Source organism: Lynx rufus, unplaced genomic scaffold (assembly GCF_022079265.1).
Source record: "Lynx rufus isolate CCGP_SWC_20201006 ecotype Redwood Valley unplaced genomic scaffold, mLynRuf1.p SCAF_9, whole genome shotgun sequence".
NCBI classification, from domain to species: Eukaryota; Metazoa; Chordata; class Mammalia; order Carnivora; family Felidae; genus Lynx; species Lynx rufus.
Genome location: NW_025814897.1, coordinates 21,856,031 through 21,876,361, shown reverse-complemented (window position 1 = coordinate 21,876,361; position 20,331 = coordinate 21,856,031). Strand labels below are relative to the sequence as shown.

At 48.3% G+C, this 20,331-nt stretch overlaps 2 protein-coding genes and 1 long non-coding RNA gene across 5 annotated transcripts in view; 2 read left to right on the top strand and 1 right to left on the bottom strand.

The window, feature by feature from the left end:
* Positions 1-6,939, top strand: part of MSANTD2 (Myb/SANT DNA binding domain containing 2) — a 31,077-nt gene extending 24,138 nt beyond the window's left edge. For all 3 annotated transcript variants that reach the window (XM_047070729.1, XM_047070730.1, XM_047070731.1), the window contains exons 3-4: positions 988-1,048; positions 5,404-6,939. In XM_047070729.1, the coding sequence (XP_046926685.1) occupies positions 988-1,048; positions 5,404-6,256 (914 nt within the window). In that variant the 3' untranslated portion in view covers positions 6,257-6,939. The remainder of the gene's footprint in view (positions 1-987; positions 1,049-5,403) is intronic.
* Positions 2,960-10,385, bottom strand: LOC124505016 (uncharacterized). Its single transcript, XR_006960557.1, has 2 exons — positions 10,297-10,385; positions 2,960-3,708 (listed from the first exon to the last, which is right to left on the bottom strand). It is a non-coding gene; the product is annotated as an uncharacterized LOC124505016 (long non-coding RNA).
* An 827-nt stretch (positions 10,386-11,212) lies between these two features.
* Positions 11,213-20,193, top strand: ESAM (endothelial cell adhesion molecule). The gene is made up of 7 exons (XM_047070734.1): positions 11,213-11,417; positions 14,824-15,011; positions 16,076-16,277; positions 16,477-16,632; positions 18,608-18,730; positions 18,996-19,122; positions 19,358-20,193. Exons 1-7 carry the CDS (start codon positions 11,348-11,350, stop codon positions 19,671-19,673), a joined length of 1,182 nt encoding a protein of 393 aa, XP_046926690.1. The 5' UTR covers positions 11,213-11,347; the 3' UTR covers positions 19,674-20,193.
* The last annotated feature ends 138 nt before the right edge of the window (positions 20,194-20,331 follow it).

Genomic DNA, 20,331 nt, shown 5'->3' with positions numbered 1-20,331 from the left:
TCAAATCTAAACGCGGGTGGCCTAATTAAGAGGGGATATGTAGTTAGTTTTTGTTTCTTTTTGCAACAGACTCTCCAGTTTGGATTTTTATAATTTGGAACTGCCAATCCATTTCTGCTGCAGTCACTGGGCTTCAGTAGCAAGTTGTGTGATGCGTGTTCCCTTACAAGTAAATGTTTTCTCCCCAGTGAGCTACTCGGGCAAGCTCCAAAGAAGTATAAGTAGGATTGGCACTATGAACGTGCTTCCCTGGCTTAAGATAAAAGTCCACAGGCATTGTTTTACAGAATTCCTGATGATAGAGAAATGCTAATGCAAAAGAAAAAGGATTAAATGCTAATATTTCTTTCAAATGCGATTTCTTTTTAAATCTCTCAAATATTGGAAGACAGGGAGAGAAGAAACTCTTAAACTGTAAAACTAATGCCATGTAAAAGAGAGCCTTAAGGACTGGAAGAATAAAAAGGGCAGATACCAAGTGATCACTACCTTTTAATTTCCAAACAGTAGTAAGGTCTAAATTACTTTGGCATCCTGTAACTCTGGTTTTGCCATGGAGAATTAAGTCACCCAAACCTTTGGGAAAAAATAAAATAACATGCAGAGTATATTGATTCTGATATTGGGGGAATAGTTGCTGTGTAAAACCTACATAGAAAACCTAAATAGAAGAGAATTATTTTTCATTCTTGTTCCTTCAAAAATCATGTTTGCAGTGAAATTAAGCTTTAAGCTCCTAGCTAGAAATCCCACTGGTGACCTTGAAGAATTTTATACTTGTAGAGCTGGTTTCTGATCTTGCATATAAATGTATGCATCTCATTATATAAGAGTTATATTTATAAATCTGGCATTGGACAGTGTTTGACACTAGAATTACGGTCTTGCGTTGGAAAGTATGGAACAGACAGTAAACACAATGACTTATGTACACAAATGTCTGCTACTTAGAAAAATATAATCTCTTTCAAAAACCTTGCTTTTCAGATGAAATACCTGTCACAAAGAGAACATTAAAAATAAAACAAGAGTCTTCTGAAGAAGCACAGTAAGTAGATGCTTCTTTCTATAAAGTGTATTTACCTAAATGTAATGACCATTGGGAAGATCCAGAAAGTCATGGCTGTCGTTAGACTTGTGGTGGAAATTGTAGGCATGCCACTGCATGTAGTCATTGTTTCACATCTTCTTAGCTTAAGTTTGCCAGTGGTTAACCAAAAACATTGAGGATTTTGTGTGCGACACAAAGAAATAAATGTATTACACAAAAATAAGTGTGTTTATGGTGTTTGCCTGTACGTGAATGTGGATGTATGGATGTCCAGTTATGGTACCGAGATGATCCATGGGGCCCTGAGTTTATCTGGGCTTAGGTGAGAGGACAGGAGGGCCAGAGGGACACTTACATTCCTTATGATATCACACTGTAAGAATCAAAAAGCAAGCTCTTAGACAGCCTTTTTATACATCTGGAAAATAAAGCAGTTGCTGGAGGAAAGATTAACCTGGGCCAGGGCCCTTCACCTGGTGAAGTTCAGCACTATCTCTTCTGTAAGGATATCACAGCTCTCTGAATTTCAGTGATACTATATTTGTGGTTCTTTTATTTGTTTGTTTGTTTTTAAGAGAGAGACTGTGAGTGGGGTAGGGGCAGAGAGAAGAGTGGGGGACAGAGGATCCAAAGCAGGCTCTGTACTGACAGCAGCGAGCCCAACGTGGGGTTTGAACTCATGAACCAGGAGATGATGATGCTTAACCACCTGAGCCACCCAGGAGCCCCTGTTTGTGGTTATTTTGAATAGCTTTAAGTAAATCCCTGATTATATCTATGAAATATATTAAAAGATAAATTTAGTGGAAAAGTGGAGGGACACCATTTTTTTTTTAAGCCTGGTCATCACCCATTTTTTCTTCTGTACTTCATTCCATACATTCGATCTTGATGTTTGAGGGATGGTGGAGAAAGGGGGAACAGGCAAGACAGAAAGAGGTGTGATAGGCAACAAGCAATATAAAAAGGAAACTGACGTTTTCATTTACTAAACCACCACCACCACCACCCTTTGCAAACGCTTCTGCCTTTTTCAGAGCATCTGTGGGACCAAAGAATTCCCAATATCAGAAGCTTCCATGACTGGGGAGACGGTGAAAGTTTAGGGATCAAGAATTGTTCCTTAAAATTGTAACCACTCCCCACTCCTTAAAAAAGAAGTTTATGGCTCAAGTCAGTAAGTTTGAAGCCGTCTCTCGTTGGGAAGTAGGTCTGTTTTCAAATTGTGACACTGGAATGTCCCAAAGAAAGGTTAACTTTGATGAGTATTTTTAAAAATGCATTATTACAAGTCCATATCTTCACACCCCTGTTCTCCAAAAAGGCCATTCTCTCCCCTTCATTAAAATGTCCCATCTCTCCCTTTCATCCAGGGGAGACCCAGTTGATGTAACTGGAGATGAAGTGAAACTTTACAGAATTGGTGTCACTATGTTCAAACCATCTGCACTTTTCTTGTGGTTGGAACTTCAGAAATCAGGAAGTATAATAGACAGTTCTCTGGGACCACTTAAGTACCTGGGTCTCGTTTTCACTGTGCTCTGTAGTTTTGCACATGTGATGAGTCTTAAGCCCAGGGACCTTCAGGCTGAGGCAAGAAACTAAGCAGGGCAAGAAACTGACAGGCTATGTAGAAATAGACAGCTTTGCTGCCTCTTCTCGAGGTTTTGGCTCACAGGGGAAAAAATATTAGATTGATTCCTAGTAGGCCATTTATTTTCCAGTGCAAGTTTCCCCAGAACTGTTTCTTATTGATGATTTAGGGCAATGACAGTGCTGAATAAAATAACTTCATTTGGGCATTGGATTATTTTTTTTCTCTAAGTATAGGTGGGATTAGCCTGAGCCCGCTGACATAGCCTATAGTTAAAATATTCCATGCTTCATCCATAAAGAAGAGTCACCTAATCTGCTCATTCAGTCCACATTTATTTGTCAAGTGCCTCCTTTATGTCAGGCATTGGGACACGTCAGTGAGCAGAATAGATGAAAATCTCTGCCCTCCCTCCCAACTCCTTAGCCTGTCCTTGAGGTCAGTGTCACATTTAAAAAGAGGACAAGGAAGGATGTGGCTGTGAAAGATAGCTTTTTTTGAAAGCGTTGACCCATGCAGAAACATGGTTCTATATCTTCACCTCACAAGCACCAAGCTAAATGTGAGAGAAGTGATCACTGAGTGCCTTTGTGTTCTCTGAGAAGAACAGTCCCCACTAATCCAATGGTTTCATCAAGGTGGCCACGCTGATACTTGAAACTTCCATGACAAACTCAAGAGCGGCCGATAAGTCCAGGGCAGTCTTTGGCTCCAAGAAGCAGCTGATAACCAAATATTGGCATTTTGTCATCTTGCAAAGAAAGCCAAAGAGAGTACGAGGACAGACTGAGAATGGCTGTGTGGGAGATTCCCCATTTTGTTCCAAAAGCTCTTCCCCTCAAAGATACAAGAATTGAATAGGAAGCTTTCAAGTATCTGTCTCCTTCCGCGAAGCCATTAGCAACCAATGTACATCCTCTTCTCTTGCCTGTTGGATTGTACATAAGGACGGTAGTTGAGTATTTTTGTAGTTTAAACCTATAACCGATGTAGACTGTGATAGTTGGTTGCGAAGTTAATACATAACAGACTTCAATCTTCCAATATCCAAGTTTTGCCATACCTGAGAAACAAACTTGTAATTACATATCCTCATTATAGTACGTGAATTATTGAAGCAGCAGTTACAATTATAGGAGTTAAGCAGCATGTGAAACAAGAACTTCCCAGCATTTTCTGCCTTACTCCTTAACTATCCAAATCAAAATTGAAATTGTTTCTATGCTTTTGTTCCCTGTTAGAAAGTATTTTGTTAAAAAAAATTTTTTTTAACATTTTTATTTACTTTTAAGAGACAGACACAGAGCATGTGAGTGGGGGAGGGGCAGAGAGAGAGAAGGAGACACAGAATTCGAAGCAGACTCCAGGGTCTGAGCTGTCAGCACAGAGCCCAACACGGGGCTCCAACCCATGAACCACAAGATCATAACCTGACCCGAAGTCGGGACACTTAACTGACTGAGCACCCAGGCACCCCGAAAATATTTTCTAGAATAGGCTTGATTCATTCATTTTCCCCTCTTAAAACCTGAGCTTGATGTAGACCTTTTCCATCTGAATTCTCAGGTCTTAATTTTGTGCTTAACTGACAGTTCTTCTAAATTTGGGAGTAGTAATGAATTTTATTTTATTTTATTTTATTTTATTTTATTTTTTAATGTTTATTTATTTTTGAGACAGAGAGAGACAGAGCATGAACAGGGGAGGGTCAGAGAGAGAGGGAGACACAGAATCTGAAGCAGGCTCCAGGCTCTCAGCTGTCAGCACAGAGAGCCCGACGCGGGGCTTGAACTCCCGGACCGTGAGATCATGACCTGAGCCGAAGTCGGACGCTTACCGACTGAGCCACCCAGGCGCCCCAGTAGTAATGAATTTTAGACAAATAGAAAATGTCATTTTGTTTTTGCATGAGGTCATTAGTCCTAATCAACTGTATATTTTCCTACAGCAAACACATATGGGCCAAAATTATTGAACTTTAAGAATTTCCAGGTTAGAAATTAAGCTGTTCATTATTTTAATTGATACTGAATACCTTTTTGAATACAACATCCTTTGTCTGCTTTTGGTACTGAGGTCTGAAGGCCACCATGTGCATTATAACAGCCACTTTATAAGTCACTCAGAGAAAGGCAAATACCATATGATTTTACTCATATGCGGAATTTAAGAAACATACAAGCAAAGGGAAGGGGTTACCAGAGGGGAGGTAGGTGGGGGATAGGTGAAATAGCTGAGGGGGATTAAGGAGTGCACTTGTGATGAGCACTGGGTGATGTATGGAATTGTTGAATCACTATATTGTACACCTGAAACTAATATGACACTATGTTAACACTAGTGGAGTTAATAATAATAATTTTTAAAAACTCTTGATCCTTGGATTTCTGAAACCCTAGGGTCTTAACGTATCAATAGTTACTAGGTTTAATACAGCCAGACTATAGAAGTAATGGAAAGCAGTTTGTCATTAATTCCTAGAAATTTCCTAGAAAGAGTGTTTCTCAGATTTTAATACTATGATTATCTAGACCTGCACTGTCTGATAAGGTAGCCATTAGTCACATGTGGCTATTTAAACTTAATTTCAAATTATGATTAAAAATGTAATAGTTCACTCACACTAGCCACATTCTCAGTGCTAATGGCTACCATATTGGACAGCACAGATGTAGAACATTTGCATCATTGCAGAAAGTTGTGTTGGACAGTGCTGATCTAGACACCTGAAGAACTTGACTTGTGTTTCTCTTTCCAGGAAGAGAGACATCATGCAAAATATTGTACAGATTTTGGAATCAGTACAATTGAAATGGGAACTGTTTCAGAGCTGGACAGACTTTTCAAGGCTTCATCTTTCTAATAAACTGGCCATTTTTGGAATTGGTTATAACACCCGTTGGAAAGAGGATATCCGTTACCATTATGCTGAGATCAGCTCCCAGGTGCCCCTGGGCAAGCGACTCCGGGAGTACTTCAACTCCGAGAAGCCCGAGGGACGGATCATTATGACCCGCGTGCAGAAAATGAACTGGAAAAATGTTTACTACAAATTTTTAGAGATCACCATTAGTGAAGCTCGGTGCCTGGAGCTGCACATGGAAATTGACTGGATACCCATCGCCCATTCCAAACCAACTGGTGGGAACGTTGTTCAATATTTATTACCAGGAGGCATTCCCAAAAGTCCAGGCCTTTATGCCATTGGTTATGAAGAATGTATTGAGAGGCCCCCCTCACCCCACATGGAGCGACGTTCCCTAGACCCAGGAAAGGAGGGCCGGGTTGACTTGGAGTCCCTGTCAGCACAAGCCTCATTACAGGTGGAAATCGAACCCACCCGAATAATCTATTGCTACCTCGGGATTGCTGAGGTCAGGACTCTCCAGCAATGCTTATTTTTACATTTCCAAGCAAATACCAAAACCTTCAGCAAAGATTGGGTTGGTATTAATGGGTTTTTGTCTCAGAACTGTATTGTGGATCCTGGAGTTTCCCCCAAATCCATCTATATCAAATTTGTCGAAGTAGAGAGGGATTTTCTTTCCGCTGGCTCTTTAGTTGAGTGCCTGGAAAAAGCCATTGGATACCCCTTAAAATTTAACAACTGAATGTCATCCTTCATAAGGATTTGGGCTCTTACCTCCCTCTTCTCTACTCACTTTCCATTACTCAGACTGCCCCTCATCCAGATGCTGCCATCAGACTCTTCATGGGAATTCTTTCCACAATTGGGCCAGTACAACTTCTACGGAATCATACTAGACTTTGGGCAGAAAAAACAGACCTCACCTGAAAATGCTCATTTTGAGCAAGCAAGATACACAGCGAACTTGCATGGTGGGTCAACTGTTTCTTTTTTAAAAACAAAAAACAATTTTTAAATGGATTTTAGAGCCCTAATATAAACAAATGTAGGTACATTCCATATTGGACAAAACTTATACTTTGAGTTTCATATGAAATTGAAAAATTGTATTTTTTTCACAATGTTTCATTTTTACACATCTCTATGTCTCTATATAAGTGTTATTTACAACCCTGAATAAATAAGCAATAGATAATGGCAAGTTAAATCTTGAGTCACCGTAAATAAGACTGTTTTTCAATATCACCCTTAGCTATATTGTATATAATTTAGAGTTTCATTTTTTTCACCAACCAAGTGTTTTGCTATTCCCGATCAGTGTTGCCTGCAAAGACCTTTGTTTCTGTGATGTACCAACTTTATGGTTGTGTTACCATTTAAACTTTTTAACAAAGAAATTATTAAAGTAATTCTTGACCTCTTGGAGTACTAGTTGAGCTTTTTGTAGCAGAGCTGAGAATGTATGGAACAAATGGGGCATTTCATTTCATATTTCCTTTTTTTTTTTTTTTTTTTAAATGACTAGGATATTCCTGCTGACCCTAAGCGTGTGAATTTGTAAGAGGTTTTCATTCCTCATCTTTACACTCAGTAGTCAGGGGCGACTCTCTCAAAGAGTACAAGTGGAGAACTGTCATCATGCTGTTTACAAAAAAGGAGAGACGATCCAATAGAAACACCCAAAACGTTTTTGAAAGTGATCCACAGGGTAGGAGGTTGTAAGAAAGAAGTCCATTAGGAAAGTGGTTATCACATTTCGATCTCTCAGGGATTTCTTTGCATCAACTAGCACTTTACTTAGAGGTTAGTGCTCTTCACTAACGACTAGATTACTAGAAGGGCAGTCAAGGATCACTTTGGTCTTATGGCCAAGACTTGTTAGATTGATGATTTATCTTTAATGAGTCCCCCAACATCTCTCAGGTGCTCTGCTTTACACTGACTGCAAATCCAGGTAAGAGCTCTAATTTTCCCCATTTTTTAATACTATTGAAGATAAAATTGCACATTGATAAAAAATATTCTTTTCCTTCCTGCACCCTGGTCTCAAATCAGTGATTTTCTCATCCTGATACCTCTTGGCTGGTTGAAGCTTATTTTTCAAATGGCTAGAGGGCTTCTAATCAGTGGGATGACTTTTATGAATGTCATTTTAGTCTGGGTTTCAGGAGTTGGCTGTTTTCTGATAGAAGCTGCTAAACAGGGTTTGCTAGTCGGGGTGCCTGGCTGGCTCAGTTGGTAGAGCATGCAATTCTTTTTTTTTTTTTTTTTTTTTTTAATTTTTTTTTTTAACGTTTATTTATTTTTGAGACAGAGAGAGACACAGCATGAACGGGGGAGGGGCAGAGAGAGAGGGAGACACAGAATCGGAAGCAGGCTCCAGGCTCTGAGCCATCAGCCCAGAGCCCGATGCGGGGCTCGAACTCGCAGACCGCGAGATCAGGACCTGAGCCGAAGTCGGCCGCTTAACCGACTGAGCCACCCGGGCGCCCCGGTAGAGCATGCAATTCTTGATCTTGGGGTCATGAGTTCAACCCCCACATTGGGCGTAGAGATTACTGAAAATAATTTTTTTTAATGGATGCTAGTTCAGTGAGAGTATAAATATTCTTGGAATTTGAGTGTAGCACCTCTTCTCCCTAGGTACAGTCTGTAGGTATGGGCCTTATGAAATTCTCATGAGCTTGCTTTTATTTGGAACTTGGAATTACAGACCTAAAGGCTGAGGCTGCACTGACCATCTTATAGCAGTAATTTCTTAATATTTCAGCGCTAAGTGCTGCAGGAAAATGCATTACCAGAGTACCACACGGTATCCCCGAAACTTTGCCACTGACAAACCCCAAAACCAATGTGCTTCAGGCATTTTTTCCACTCTATCCCACTTCCTGCTGCTGTTTAGTTACTTAGCTGGGGCAGATCATTTGGGGAACATTTAGTGAGGATGTTTCAGACTGACCTAACATTGCTGAGAATGGGGCACTACTAGACCACTGTGAGCAGCACGAAGAAGATGACCAAGACTAGATCCAGGATCCAGTATGTTTTCACCATTTGGCTTTGGACAGATGAGCCGTAGCGGCAAGAGGACAAAACTGAACACTGGGAAATGGATGCTTGGAAAGAAAGTAGCTGCTGCTAACTGAATATCTAGTTTCTTTGGCCAGAACAATCTAGAAGAGAGGATAGCAGGGAATCAGATAACTATATGAGCTTTGCAAAATAAAACGGGGGAGGGGGGTGAAGGGGGCTTTAATGAAGCCTTATAATGAGTCAAGGGGGACGGAGACCCTATGTTCAGACATAAGAATCAGCATGAGAAGATACTTTGAGATATGAGATGAGGTATAATTGGAAGAAATACTAGTGACCTGCACGTCTCTTAAATATGAACTATGAACTTAGCTCTTGCGTGCAACATGTTTGTGGAAGCAGGCTCCAGGTCACTCACGGGTTATCTGCCAACATTCTCATTTTACACAAGGGTAGAGAATAGGGTTCGTCCCAAAATGCATCTTGGCACTTTCAGAAAGGAATAGAGCTGCTCTGCTAACTGCTGTCACTTTGACTGGCTCAGGGTCAGCAGAAAGAAGTGGTTGGAATAGGTGTTCCAGTGGGAAATGTTTTGGTTGGGGTCAAGGGCGGTGAAAGAGTCCTCACAGGACTGCCCCTGTGTCACATGGAGATTTTCACTGCCTACACATCTTTGGTTGCAGCTTTACTTCTGATGTTGCAAGTTATTTGGGATCTAAATTCCAAAGGAAAAGTTGGCTACAGAGAGTGTGTATATTGAAGCTCTAATATAGCACTTGATAGGTATGAGCACAGCCTGCCAAATTAGTTGCTTTGGCGTTCCTGAGATGCAGCCGAAAGACTTTGTACTTTCTTGGAGGGAGTTACTTATTTGGGGTACATTAACCCTGGTGTGGAAATGAAGGAGGAATGTTTACAGGAGCTGGTTTGCAGTGTAAACTAAAGGAAAATTTGAGTGTGACAGAATAGAAAAACCAAACCAACAGCCCCCTCCCCTAGTACACACACACACACACACACACACACACGCACACACACAAAACACCTTGACAGTCTAAGCTTGTAGGTCCTCGAATAAAGGTATGAGACTGGCAGTAATCTATTTCTGTTGCCTTTGCTGCCGCTGAGCTGCCAAGTATTAGATTCCAGGGGTTACATGAGCGGTCTGGTGTTTGCATAGGCATTGCTCAAAGCCACTGCATGGCAGGCATTTGAAGAGCAGCCAGCAAAGCCACGCTAGGAAGAGGCATCTGAAAGGGTCTGTGGGGCACTGTGTACAAAAAGATCTTGTGCCGTGCAAGCACAAGGACCACACTCGGTGTTAAAACAGTGCAGAACTGTATGTGGAGTAAATGGAATCGGAGCCCTGACTGCTTTTCTTCCCAGTCCACTGCCACTCGGAGCAGGCAGCACCAAGGATTCTTTGTTATGCTTTCTGCCCCCGGTGACCTTTGCTCGGCGGTTAAGCTGAGCCCGGATGTTTGAAGCATCCGTATTTTGGCTGTTGGACAGAGAAGAGAGAACAGGTGCGTCCCCTTCTGTAAGGGAGCTGCGGCCGCCAGAGGGCGCAGAGGTGCCTCTGGACAGACCCGGCGGAGGGGCGAGAGCGTGGGGGGCGGAACGGTTAAATTAAATTCGCAGCGAACGCGATCTAGTCCCGGGAATTAAAGGATCAGAGCCGGCACGATGACGGATAAGGGGCAGTGAAGATACAAGGATAAAGAAATGGGGGGACTTTGTCCAGTTTACCTTCCCACAGCTGCTCCTTCCTCCCCAGTCAGCGTAAGGCCTATAAACCATTCTGGCTGGAGGTGAGGAGCTGGGAGCCGGGCTCCTGTTTCCTCAGTTTCCTGCTCAGCATTGCTCCAGTCCTTTCCCTGCTAGGGGTGTGAGGCACAAGACCCGGTCACCTTGAGGGCTGGGTTTTAGGGGGTCTCCGAGGACCTGCGGAGAGCGCCTCTCTTCGCCGCCCGCAGGTGCAGACGGTCCCCGCGCGCACCTGCGGACGCGGCCCTAGGCCTGCCGGGTGGCAGCTGCGGGGGGCCCCTGCGAGGCAGGGTGAAGGCGGGGCGGCCGCATCTCTTCCCCGCCCGGCTCCGAGGAAAGCAGCTGTTGCGGGCGGGAGAACCGCGCCCCTTCCCGCCGCTCCGCCCCACACACTTCGGAAGCGCAGTGGCTCCGGGACAACGCGGCTCCCCTCTTCCTCCAGGAAGGCTGTCCTGCTTAGGCCGAGGACGCGGTCCCCCCAAGCCCGGAGCCAGAGCCCAGGCCGGCTACGGTGTCAGGCGTGCGGGTGGCTCCTGGACGTCGGAGGATCCCCAGACCTCCCTCCCTTCCCCGTCTTCCGTTCCCACCCCAAGCGAGCGGAGGGGGGAGGGCATGGCCCCAGTGTGGCAGTTCGGGACCTTCCCGTTTCCCCTGGCCCCCGGCCGGCTGTGGGAGCTGTGGGGACACCGCCACTTACCCGACCCCACCCTGCGTTCTGTCTGGGCGGAGGCCGCGAGGTCCGGCCGTCGGAGCGCGGGAGCCCTCCCCAACCCCCGCCCGCGGAGGGTCACCCGCACGCCCCGCCCGGGGAGACCGCGACCTCTCCGCCCCCTCCGGACGCCCCGCCCCCCTGTCCCCGTCGGTCCCCACCCCGCCGGCGGGACACGCGCGCACAGACTCCGGCTAGAGCCGCCCTTGGTGTCAGTGGCCGGGCTCCCGCGTCCGCCCCAGCTGCGGAGCCGCCTTAGCACCTGTCGGTCGCTGAGTCCCGGAGCCGGCGCCCCTGACTCCGTCGGGGCCAGGAAGGGGGGCCATGGTTTCCCTGCCCAGGTCCCCAGCGACCAACTTGCTGCGGTTTTTGTTCCTGGGGCTGAGTACCCTCGGTGAGTGCCACCCGGGACCGGAGGGGGGGTGGGTAACCTGAGATGGGAAATGGGATGAATACAGCCCCCGAGGGAGGTGGTTTGGGGCACTGGTGAGGAACTGGATGGAAGGGGACTCCCGCCTCTGACTCTCTTCCTCCTCCCCCCACACTCCTCCGCCCTCTCTGCACCCAGGGAGGGCATCGCTGGCTGGTATTGACTTCTGTCTCCGTGTCGTCCTCGACAGCTACCACTTTGGGTGCGGTGTGTGTGTAGTAGGGGAGAGGGGCAGGGCATCTAGCTGGGTAGACCTCTACCGCGAGATGTGGGAACATTCCTCATGCGTACTCCCCACCTCCACCCAGCAGAGCCGGATGAACTGAGCTACTAGATGAGACACTGGCTAAAGAGCTTAAGGACTTAACTCCAGCCCCCCTCATATCCCCCACCCCCCACACAAGCTGATGTGCAAGAACCCCCAGGAATTCCCTGGATCCCAGGCTTAACAAATGCACTTCGTGTCAATTCCCCAGCCCAGATCCTCTCTCTAGCCCCCTCCTGCTTCCTGCCCTGGGAATAAAGGGAGGTGCCCCAAAAGCATGACCGTGAGGTCACTTGGGACACAGGAAGTGGGGGAGGGGTTTGAATGCCTAGAGGAGCAGAATTGTGACCCCCCCCCACGAGGTCCACCACCCCCATTGGTTCCCAGAGCCAAAGGGACAAAGGAAATAGAGAGGAAGTTCCTCAAAGAGTCAGAGAGGAAGGGTGCCTCCTTGGAGCAAGTGCCTAAGGAGTGTTGAGGGCTTCCATTCCTACATCTGGAGGGAAAAGGACCCATCATGAACTAAGCCCATTCTAAGCTCGTTTCACTTACTCCAAGGCTTTCTTGCCATCTTTTTTCAAGGATCCCGAATAGGGTGAAGGGTGAGTTTGTCAAGGTCAACTTTAACCCCTTATTTCTCTCACTTTGGAAGTCACCAGATGCAGAGAGCTATGCAGTGCGATTCAGTCACAGTGATGGGGTCCGAGATGGGGAACACCTAATGCTCACCCGTGCCCCCTTTAGCTTTGTGCTGCAAGGTGTGGGGACATGAAGTGGGTCCCCAGACAAAGAGGGCTCTAGAGCAGCCCACCGGCCACACTGAAGATGGAACATCTTTCTGCCCCTTTAGGCTCCGTGGGCCTACTCCAGGATCCCTTAACTTCTCAGGTCCCTTCTCCCAAGGTCAACCTCAATGCCCCTTTCCCTTCTGCCTTTCCCCCATCTCCCTGCTGGCCATTTGGGAAGCAAGGGAAGAGAAAAGTCCAAGTTCATTGCTTGGGCCTGGTCTACATCTCTCCTGTAACCTCTTCTTTTTCTATCCTAACTTTGAACCCCAGTTTTTACACGACAGCCCAGGCTCAACGTCCCCAGCAGGCCACTGCAGGGGGGCTACTGACCTCTCCGTGGCCGCTCTAGAGTTAAATGGCACTCTGGCCGCCATCGGGCGCTTGGGGCAGGCATCCGCTCTGCTGGGCTAGGCTGCACTGGGCTCTCCCGGAGGCCAGTCTGTTCCCCGCTCCTCCGCGGTTCTGCGCTGCTGCCCCTGGGGCGTGAGAAGCCGGCGGGGGGAGTTTCTCAGAGAAAGGGAGACTAAAAATAGTAGCCCCGGGGAGCGGGCCCATTTTTGTGCTCTTTAGGCCCTTGCCTGCTCTCTCACTCTGGTCTCAGAGTGGGCCAGAAGGGTCCCTTTCTTGGGGTGCCCCTGTGTCCTGCACTCAGACCCACTACTCCGGTGTCCTCTCCCCAGGGCACCACGGACCTTGTGAGCGAAAGGGGCTTCTACTGCAGCGGGCACCCAGACCCGAGGGCAGGGAAGCCTCTGGCCCCCTTCAGCCATTGGTTTCTGACTGGGGCGTGTGCCCAGGCCGCAGTGTGTCCATCACTATCTTTTACCACCCCTAGTTTTCCTTTTGCAAAGTGGTAGGATAAATGCAGGACCTGGGGGAGGTCGTCGGGGTCGCCTGTGGCGAAGAAGCTTTTGCCTCTCCCAGGACCCAGGCAGGGTTCCCAAGGGGAAACGTTCGTGGTCTCTCGGGAGTGTGCTCCAGAAAGGCCAGGGAAGATCCGGCACTGTCCGAAGGCCTCCCGGCGTCCCCGGCCTCCCTGCTCGGCTAGCGGGCCAGGTCCCCAGGGGGGTCAGCGCTCCTTGAGGCAGAGGTTGTTTTCGCCTCTAGAGCCTCCGGTCTAGCTGCGCCTCCGTCATTGTCTTCTGCCTTATCACCGGGCACAAGTTTCCCGCCCGGCCCGCGGGGACCCGCCAGGAAATGGATAAGGGGGGTGCGGCGAAGGCCAAGGAATAGGGCCGGGGGTTCTGTAAAGACGCACAGCCGGAAAGCCGTGGGGGTGGCGCGCATCCTGGCCGGATCTGCGCCTGGCCCTTAGAGACCTTTAGGGCCTGCTCCTGGAGGGCGGAAAGCCGGACCTGCGTGCGGCCTCTGTCCGCGCCTTGGCCGCCTGGTCACCATGTAGAGATGGCATCTCAGATTCCAATGCAGAGTGCTGAGGCCAAGGACTACGGTGGCCAGCATCCTCAGGCCTGGCCGGGTACAAGCCCGAGGTTATCCGCCCGCCCCCGGAAGGGTTTAGGATTGGGCTGCTCCATTGCCTCTCTGAAGGGCAGAACGTGAATGTTTCTGGACACCATCATGCAAGCATAGATTCCATTGTCCGCTCCTTGAAACTGACACCCCAGTCCACCGCCTGAACTCCATACGCACGCAGACATAAGATTTGTACTTGATTATCAGGGGACCATCATGCGTGTTCCCGCTCTGCCAAGAGTTCCTGTAACCTCACAGGACCCGTCCGGATCGCCTGGACCCAAAAAGGGCCCCTTTCTGGGTTCTCAACTCTGGGTCGGGACTGAGCCTGGGGGCCTGGGGAAGCACTACCGTCAGTGGGCCAGGGGGAGCGCTAGATCAGAAGGAGCCGCGCGGGTTAATCGGTAACCGGCAGGCCTTCCAACCCCCTCTGCCCATCGCTGGCGACCCTCAGCAGCATCGAGACCCACTCTGGCCCAGGGAAATTGGGGGAGCAAGTGGGCTATGCAGAGTGTAGATGAAAAGTGTTAAACCTACCCTTCCTCTCAGATGTCTTCCCCTCCCCACTGGAAATCTGCCCCCTCTTCCTGGTGCTCTGAAATCCGGAGCAATTTATGTACCAATAAATGCACAGAAATGTGTCCCTAACCCTGTTATGAACCCAGGAGCTGAGGTTGTGGAGAATAAGGTCTGAAAAAATCCCAAAGCAGGACACTAGGTCTGCCGTCCCTGGGCAGTGTGGGATCTTGCAAGGTTCGTCCTCTCCTCTGCTGCCCTGGGCAGGGCCCTCAGGCAGAGTGGGAAGCCAGCCCTCCACGCTCACACCTGTGGCTCTTGTCCCCAGCATCCCCCTCGCAGGCCCAGCTGGAGCTCCACGTGCCCGCTGGCCTCACCAAGCTGAAGGCGGTGGAAGGAGCAGAAGTAGTGCTCCCGGTGTGGTACACCCTGCAAGGGCAGGTGTCCTCCGGCCAGACGTGGGAGTTGCTCACCGTGATGTGGTTCTTGGAACAAGAAGGGAAGGATCTGAACCAGGTGAGGGAGGAAAGCATCTCAGCCGGAGGCTGGCTACACCCTGTGACTGAGGGCAGGGAAGAGCTGAGGAGAACAGGAGGGGTGGCCAGGGAATGGGGGACAGGGAAGGAGTTTCAGGAAAATGCAGGGTCCCTCACGGGCTCAGTTTTTGTTCTGAGCTTGGAGGCTGCCCCAAAGAATTTTCTTGTCCCCAGTTTTCCCTAGAAATCCAGCACACGAAACACTGGAAAGTGGAAAGGCATTTTGCTTTGCTTTGCTTTGAGGAGGGGCAGTGAGGATTGGGGTTTGAGGAGGAAGGAAGGGTTAGGGCAAATATTCCATAATTTTAAAAAGCTGAGCATCACCCTATTTTCATCTTCTCTGTGCTTTGGACACTGTCACAGGCCACTTCTCTTCCCACGTGATTATTTGTCCTGCTGCCCCTTCATACACTCCTTTGAGAGGCAAGTGGTAGGCTCCTGCCCCACCCCCGCCTCCACCTCCTAACATCAGACCTATTTTCAGAGGCAGATTTACCCAGAAGCCAATGAAATGTCATTTTCAGAGCCCCTTATTTGCATGAGCTCCTCCCTAGGCTCTGAAAAGTATGTTCTAGAAGTCATTTGATAAATAGGGGGTATGTGTGACAGAAATTGAGATTACGGGGGTAGATGTAAGTTTTGCAGGGCCTGAACTTATACATAGGGAAGGGGGGACGTCTTCAAGAAAAAGAAGATTAAAAAAAGATATTTTAAAAATCCTGGATCTATCCCTGAATTCTAAGTTTCTGTCATAAATACCCCCTGTTTACATTATCCCTCACCCATTATACCACCTTTCTAAACACCCCAAGTGGGAGATAAAGAGACAAGGCACAGGGGATCAAGAAGCGTTGTGGTAAAGAAGACCCAGGGCTAGTGAGGGTGGCTAGGGAGAACAGGATGAATGGGGAGCTGGTACAGGTTGGAGGGGATGGGTGCAGGGGAGGAGCACTTGAAGACTGCCAGTGTGGGGGAGGGGATTGGCTGAGCCCGTGGGCACAGTGCATACATGTGATAACCAGGAGGCGTCGTGCCCCACACCAGGTGTTGGCATACATCAGCAGGACCACGACAAGCAAACCTAGGGTATCCCTGGTCTACTCCATGCCCTCCCACAACGTGTCGCTGCGGCTGCAGGGCCTCCGGGAGAAAGACTCCGGGTCCTACCGCTGCTCTGTGAATGTGCAAGACCATCAAGGCATAAATAGGAGCCACAGCAGCAAAACTTTAGAACTCAGTGTGCTGGGTAAGTGTGAAGCACACACTTTGCAATACCGCCCAGCCCCCAGGGAGGTCAGGTGGGTCTCTCCCAAAAGGCTGCCTGTAAAGGTTGGAGGAGGGCAGATGGAGTGACAGAAGAGGGAGGCGGGGAGTGTAGGAGGTGGTGGAGGTGGGGGTCTGTTGGCTCCTGGGGATTGAATTTTTAACCTGTCTCCCTGCTCCAGTTCCTCCAGCTCCTCCATCCTGCCGTCTCCTGGGTGTGGCCCGTGTGGGGACCAACGTGACCCTGAGCTGCCAGTCCCCCAGGAGTAAGCCGGCTGCCCAATACCAGTGGGAGCGGGCACCCCCATCCGCCCAGGTTTTCTTTGCACCAGTTTTAGGTGAGGGAACTTCTGGAGACAAATGAGTGTGTGGCTGGGGCAGGGAAGGATGAGAGGTGGGGGGGGGGCGGGGGGGGTGGTGAAAAGGGGAGGCAATGCTGCCAGGTACTGGGGTGGAGGAGGACGTGGGGAGAAGGGTGGAAAAAGATGACCCACCAGGTGCAGGCACTGTGTTGAGGGCTTCTTCATGCTATGTACTTTTGTATGTACTTTTGTTACTGAAGAGGGTCTAGAGCAGATGATCTGCATTCGAATTCCAGCCAGGCCATTGACTAGCTGTGTGACTCTGTGCTTCCATTTCCTCATTTATTTATTTTTATTTATTTTTATTTTTAAAATTTTTACTGTTTGTTTTTGAGGGAGAGAGAGAGAGAGTGCGAGTGGGGGAGGATCAGAGAGAGAGAAGGAAGGGCAGAGAGAGAGAGGGAGGGACAGAGGAAGGGGGAGGGGCAGAGAAAGAGGGAGACACAGAATCTGAAGCAGGCTCCATCCAGGCTCCCAGCTGTCAGCACAGAGCCCAACACAGGGCTCGAACTTCCAAACCATGAACTCACAAACCATGAGATCATGACCTGAGCCGAAGTCAGACGCTTAACCAACTGAGCCATCCAGACGCCCCTCCACTTCCTCATTTGTAAAACGGGGATATCACAGCCCTGATTTGAACACACTAGCTACAAAAGATATTTGGGGACAATTGGAACGTTTTCAATATGGATAATTAGATAGTTATTATTAGGTATTAGATCATTCTTTTAGACAACTATTAATTTATTGGGTGTGGCAATGGTATTGTAGTTATGTGGTCAGAGTCCTTATTTTTTGGAGATTCATGCTGAAGTACTTATTTTTAAATGTCTCACAAAAATTCTTTGGGGCACCTGGGTGGCTCAGTTGGTTAAGTGTCCAACTTGGGCTCAGGTCATGATCTCAGTTTGTGGGTTCCCAGCTCAGAGCCTAGAGCCTGCTTAGGATTGATTCTCCGTCTCCTCTCTCTGCCCCTTCCCCGCTCATGCTCTGTCTCTCTTTCTCTCAAAAATAAATAAACATTAAAAAAATTAAAAAAACATCTCACGAAAAGAGAAATGAAATAAGTATAGCAAAATGTTAGCAATTGTTGAATCTAAGTAGTGGGTATATGAGTTTTCAATTTGTCCCTTTTTCTACTTTTCATTTGACCAATTTTATAATGGGTTTATAAATATATAAAAATATATTTATTTTTTAAGTTACTTTTTTTTTTAAATTTTACAGAGGGGGAGGAGGGGCAGAGGGAGAGAGGGAATCTTGAGCAGGCTCCACACTGAGCGGGCTCAATCCCATGACCCTGGGATCAAGACCTGAGCTAAAATCAAGAGGTCAGACACACACCGACTGAGCCCCCCAGGCTTCCCAAAAGTTGTGTTTTTTTGTTTTTTTTTTAACAGTGCTTATCTCATAGGTTTGTTGTGAAATTTTCACAAGTTTGTACACATAAGGGACTTAGTCTCTGGCATAGAGTAAGCAACCAATAAACTTTAACTGTTATAATGATTATTTCATATAATGCTTTTAATGCCATCATGGAGGTAATATTACCCCATTTTATAGATGAAGAAATTGGGCCCCAGGAAGAGGAAGTAACTTGTTTAAAGTCACATGGCCTATTCGGGAGCTCAGGTTTTCTGATTCCTAGCCTAATATTTTCTTTTTCACCACACCGCCAATCTGGAACAGAAGTAAAACTGATATTTGGGTTTCTCTGGGCATCAATTCCTCCTTAAATCTTTTTAGATTTCAGTTGGGGACACTGGGCAGAAGAAATGGAGAGGGGCATGGAGCTAGCAGCTTTGTACCTGGGGGGAGAACTCAGCATGGCGGTCACAACTTTTCCCACCATGAGTCTCCCAGAGAATCAAAGAGGACATCCTGGAAGGGGCAGAATTTTTCAGTGGGAAAGAAGGTCCCTGGACTGATGGTCAAATTGTGTCTACAGATGCCATCCGGGGGTCTTTAAGCCTCACAAACCTTTCCAGTTCCATGTCCGGAGTCTATATCTGCAAGGCCCACAATGAGGTGGGCAGTGCCCAGTGCAATGTGACCTTGGAAGTGAGCACAGGTCAGTGAGGGGTAAGTGTGGTTAAGGAGAGGACTGGTCACTGGTGGGGGTGGGGCTGCAAGAGGAGAGGAGGCCTGTCTGCTTGTCCTGGTCAAATGTTTGTCCAAATGTTTGGTCACCGGCTGGCTGACCATTTCCTGCTGACAGTCAACCCCTCTTCTTAACATGGAAAAAGAGAAAAACTGTTAATGGTGGCAGTGGGGTAGTGGGATTGGAGGGAGTGGAGAAGGGCTGGGGATCTCCTCTGACACGAAGGTTTCCCCAGGGCCAGGGCCTGCTGTTGTTGCTGGAGCTGTTGTAGGCACTCTGGTTGGACTAGGACTGCTCGCTGGGCTGGTCCTCTTGTACCATCGCCGGAGCAAGGCCCTAGAGGAGCCGGCCAATGACATTAAGTAAGTGTCCCCAGTCTCTGTCCCAATGGGGTTCTCCTAGCTTCCCCCAGCTGGGAGTTTAGGCAGCTGTCATCTAAAGGAAAAGTGGGCAGTGACTGAAACATCATTCCATTGGGGGATTTTAAGGGAGAGGAGAGTGAACTGGTGTGTGAGGGGGGAGTAAGACAAAGCAGGTAGAAATCCCCCCTCTTCCCCCATCCAGCTTCTGACATCTTATTACTTCTTTGATGACTAGGGAGGATGCCATTGCTCCCCCGACCCTGCCCTGGCCCAAGGGCTCAGACACAATCTCCAAGAACGGGACCCTTTCATCTGTGACCTCAGCACGAGCCCTCCGGCAACCCCAAGGTCCTCCCAGGCCTGGTGCACTGACCCCCACACCCAGCCTTTCCAGTCAGGTCCGGCCCTCACCCAGGCTGCTCAGGACAGATGGGGCCCACCCTCAGCCAACATCCCCCAGCCCTGGTGGGGTGTCTTCCTCCACTCTGAGCCGCATGGGTGCTGTCCCCGTAATGGTGCCCGCCCAGAGTCAGGCTGGGTCTCTGGTGTGATGGTCCAGCCATTTGCTAGCTAAGCTATCTGGTTTATCCCCTTCTTCTAGCGGTCACCCCTAGCACAGAGGCCTGAGTCTTGGGAGACCACCTTCTAGACCTCCAGTCCTCTGCCCCCACCTTTCTTTCCTATGGGAAAACTGAGTCTCAGTTAAGACTCAAATTTTCAGGAGGTAGAAGGGGAAGTGGACCTCAGATTATGAAGAGCGTCCGCCCCCTTGCCCAGTTCTCTCAGTGGCTCTAGTGAATTCTGCTGAGGTTGGCTACCTGCCCACTGGGGCCCTGGTGGGGACTGCCAGTCAGGGAGTCCTCCAGGCCCCCTTGATCTGTACTCCACCCCATCTAACATCACCCTTCACTCCTGAGCCAGCTCCCTGCATTCAGATAACCTGTCCTGCTGGCTTGGCTGGGTTTTGCTGGGGCAGGGGATAGAGAAGGTATTTTTTAAACTAACTTGAAATGTCTGTTTTTGTTTTTATTTTGCAAATTTTAATAAAGATGCATTGTGTTTGTATGGAAAGTGAGAGTCAAATTGCCTTTTCAAACCCAAGAGTGCTTCTCCACACAGCTTCCCAGAATCTTTAAAAGGGTCATTTGCTATCAGGTGGCCAGGGGAAGGCCCCAGAAGCCTAAGGCTGGGAAGATCCTAATCCACTCT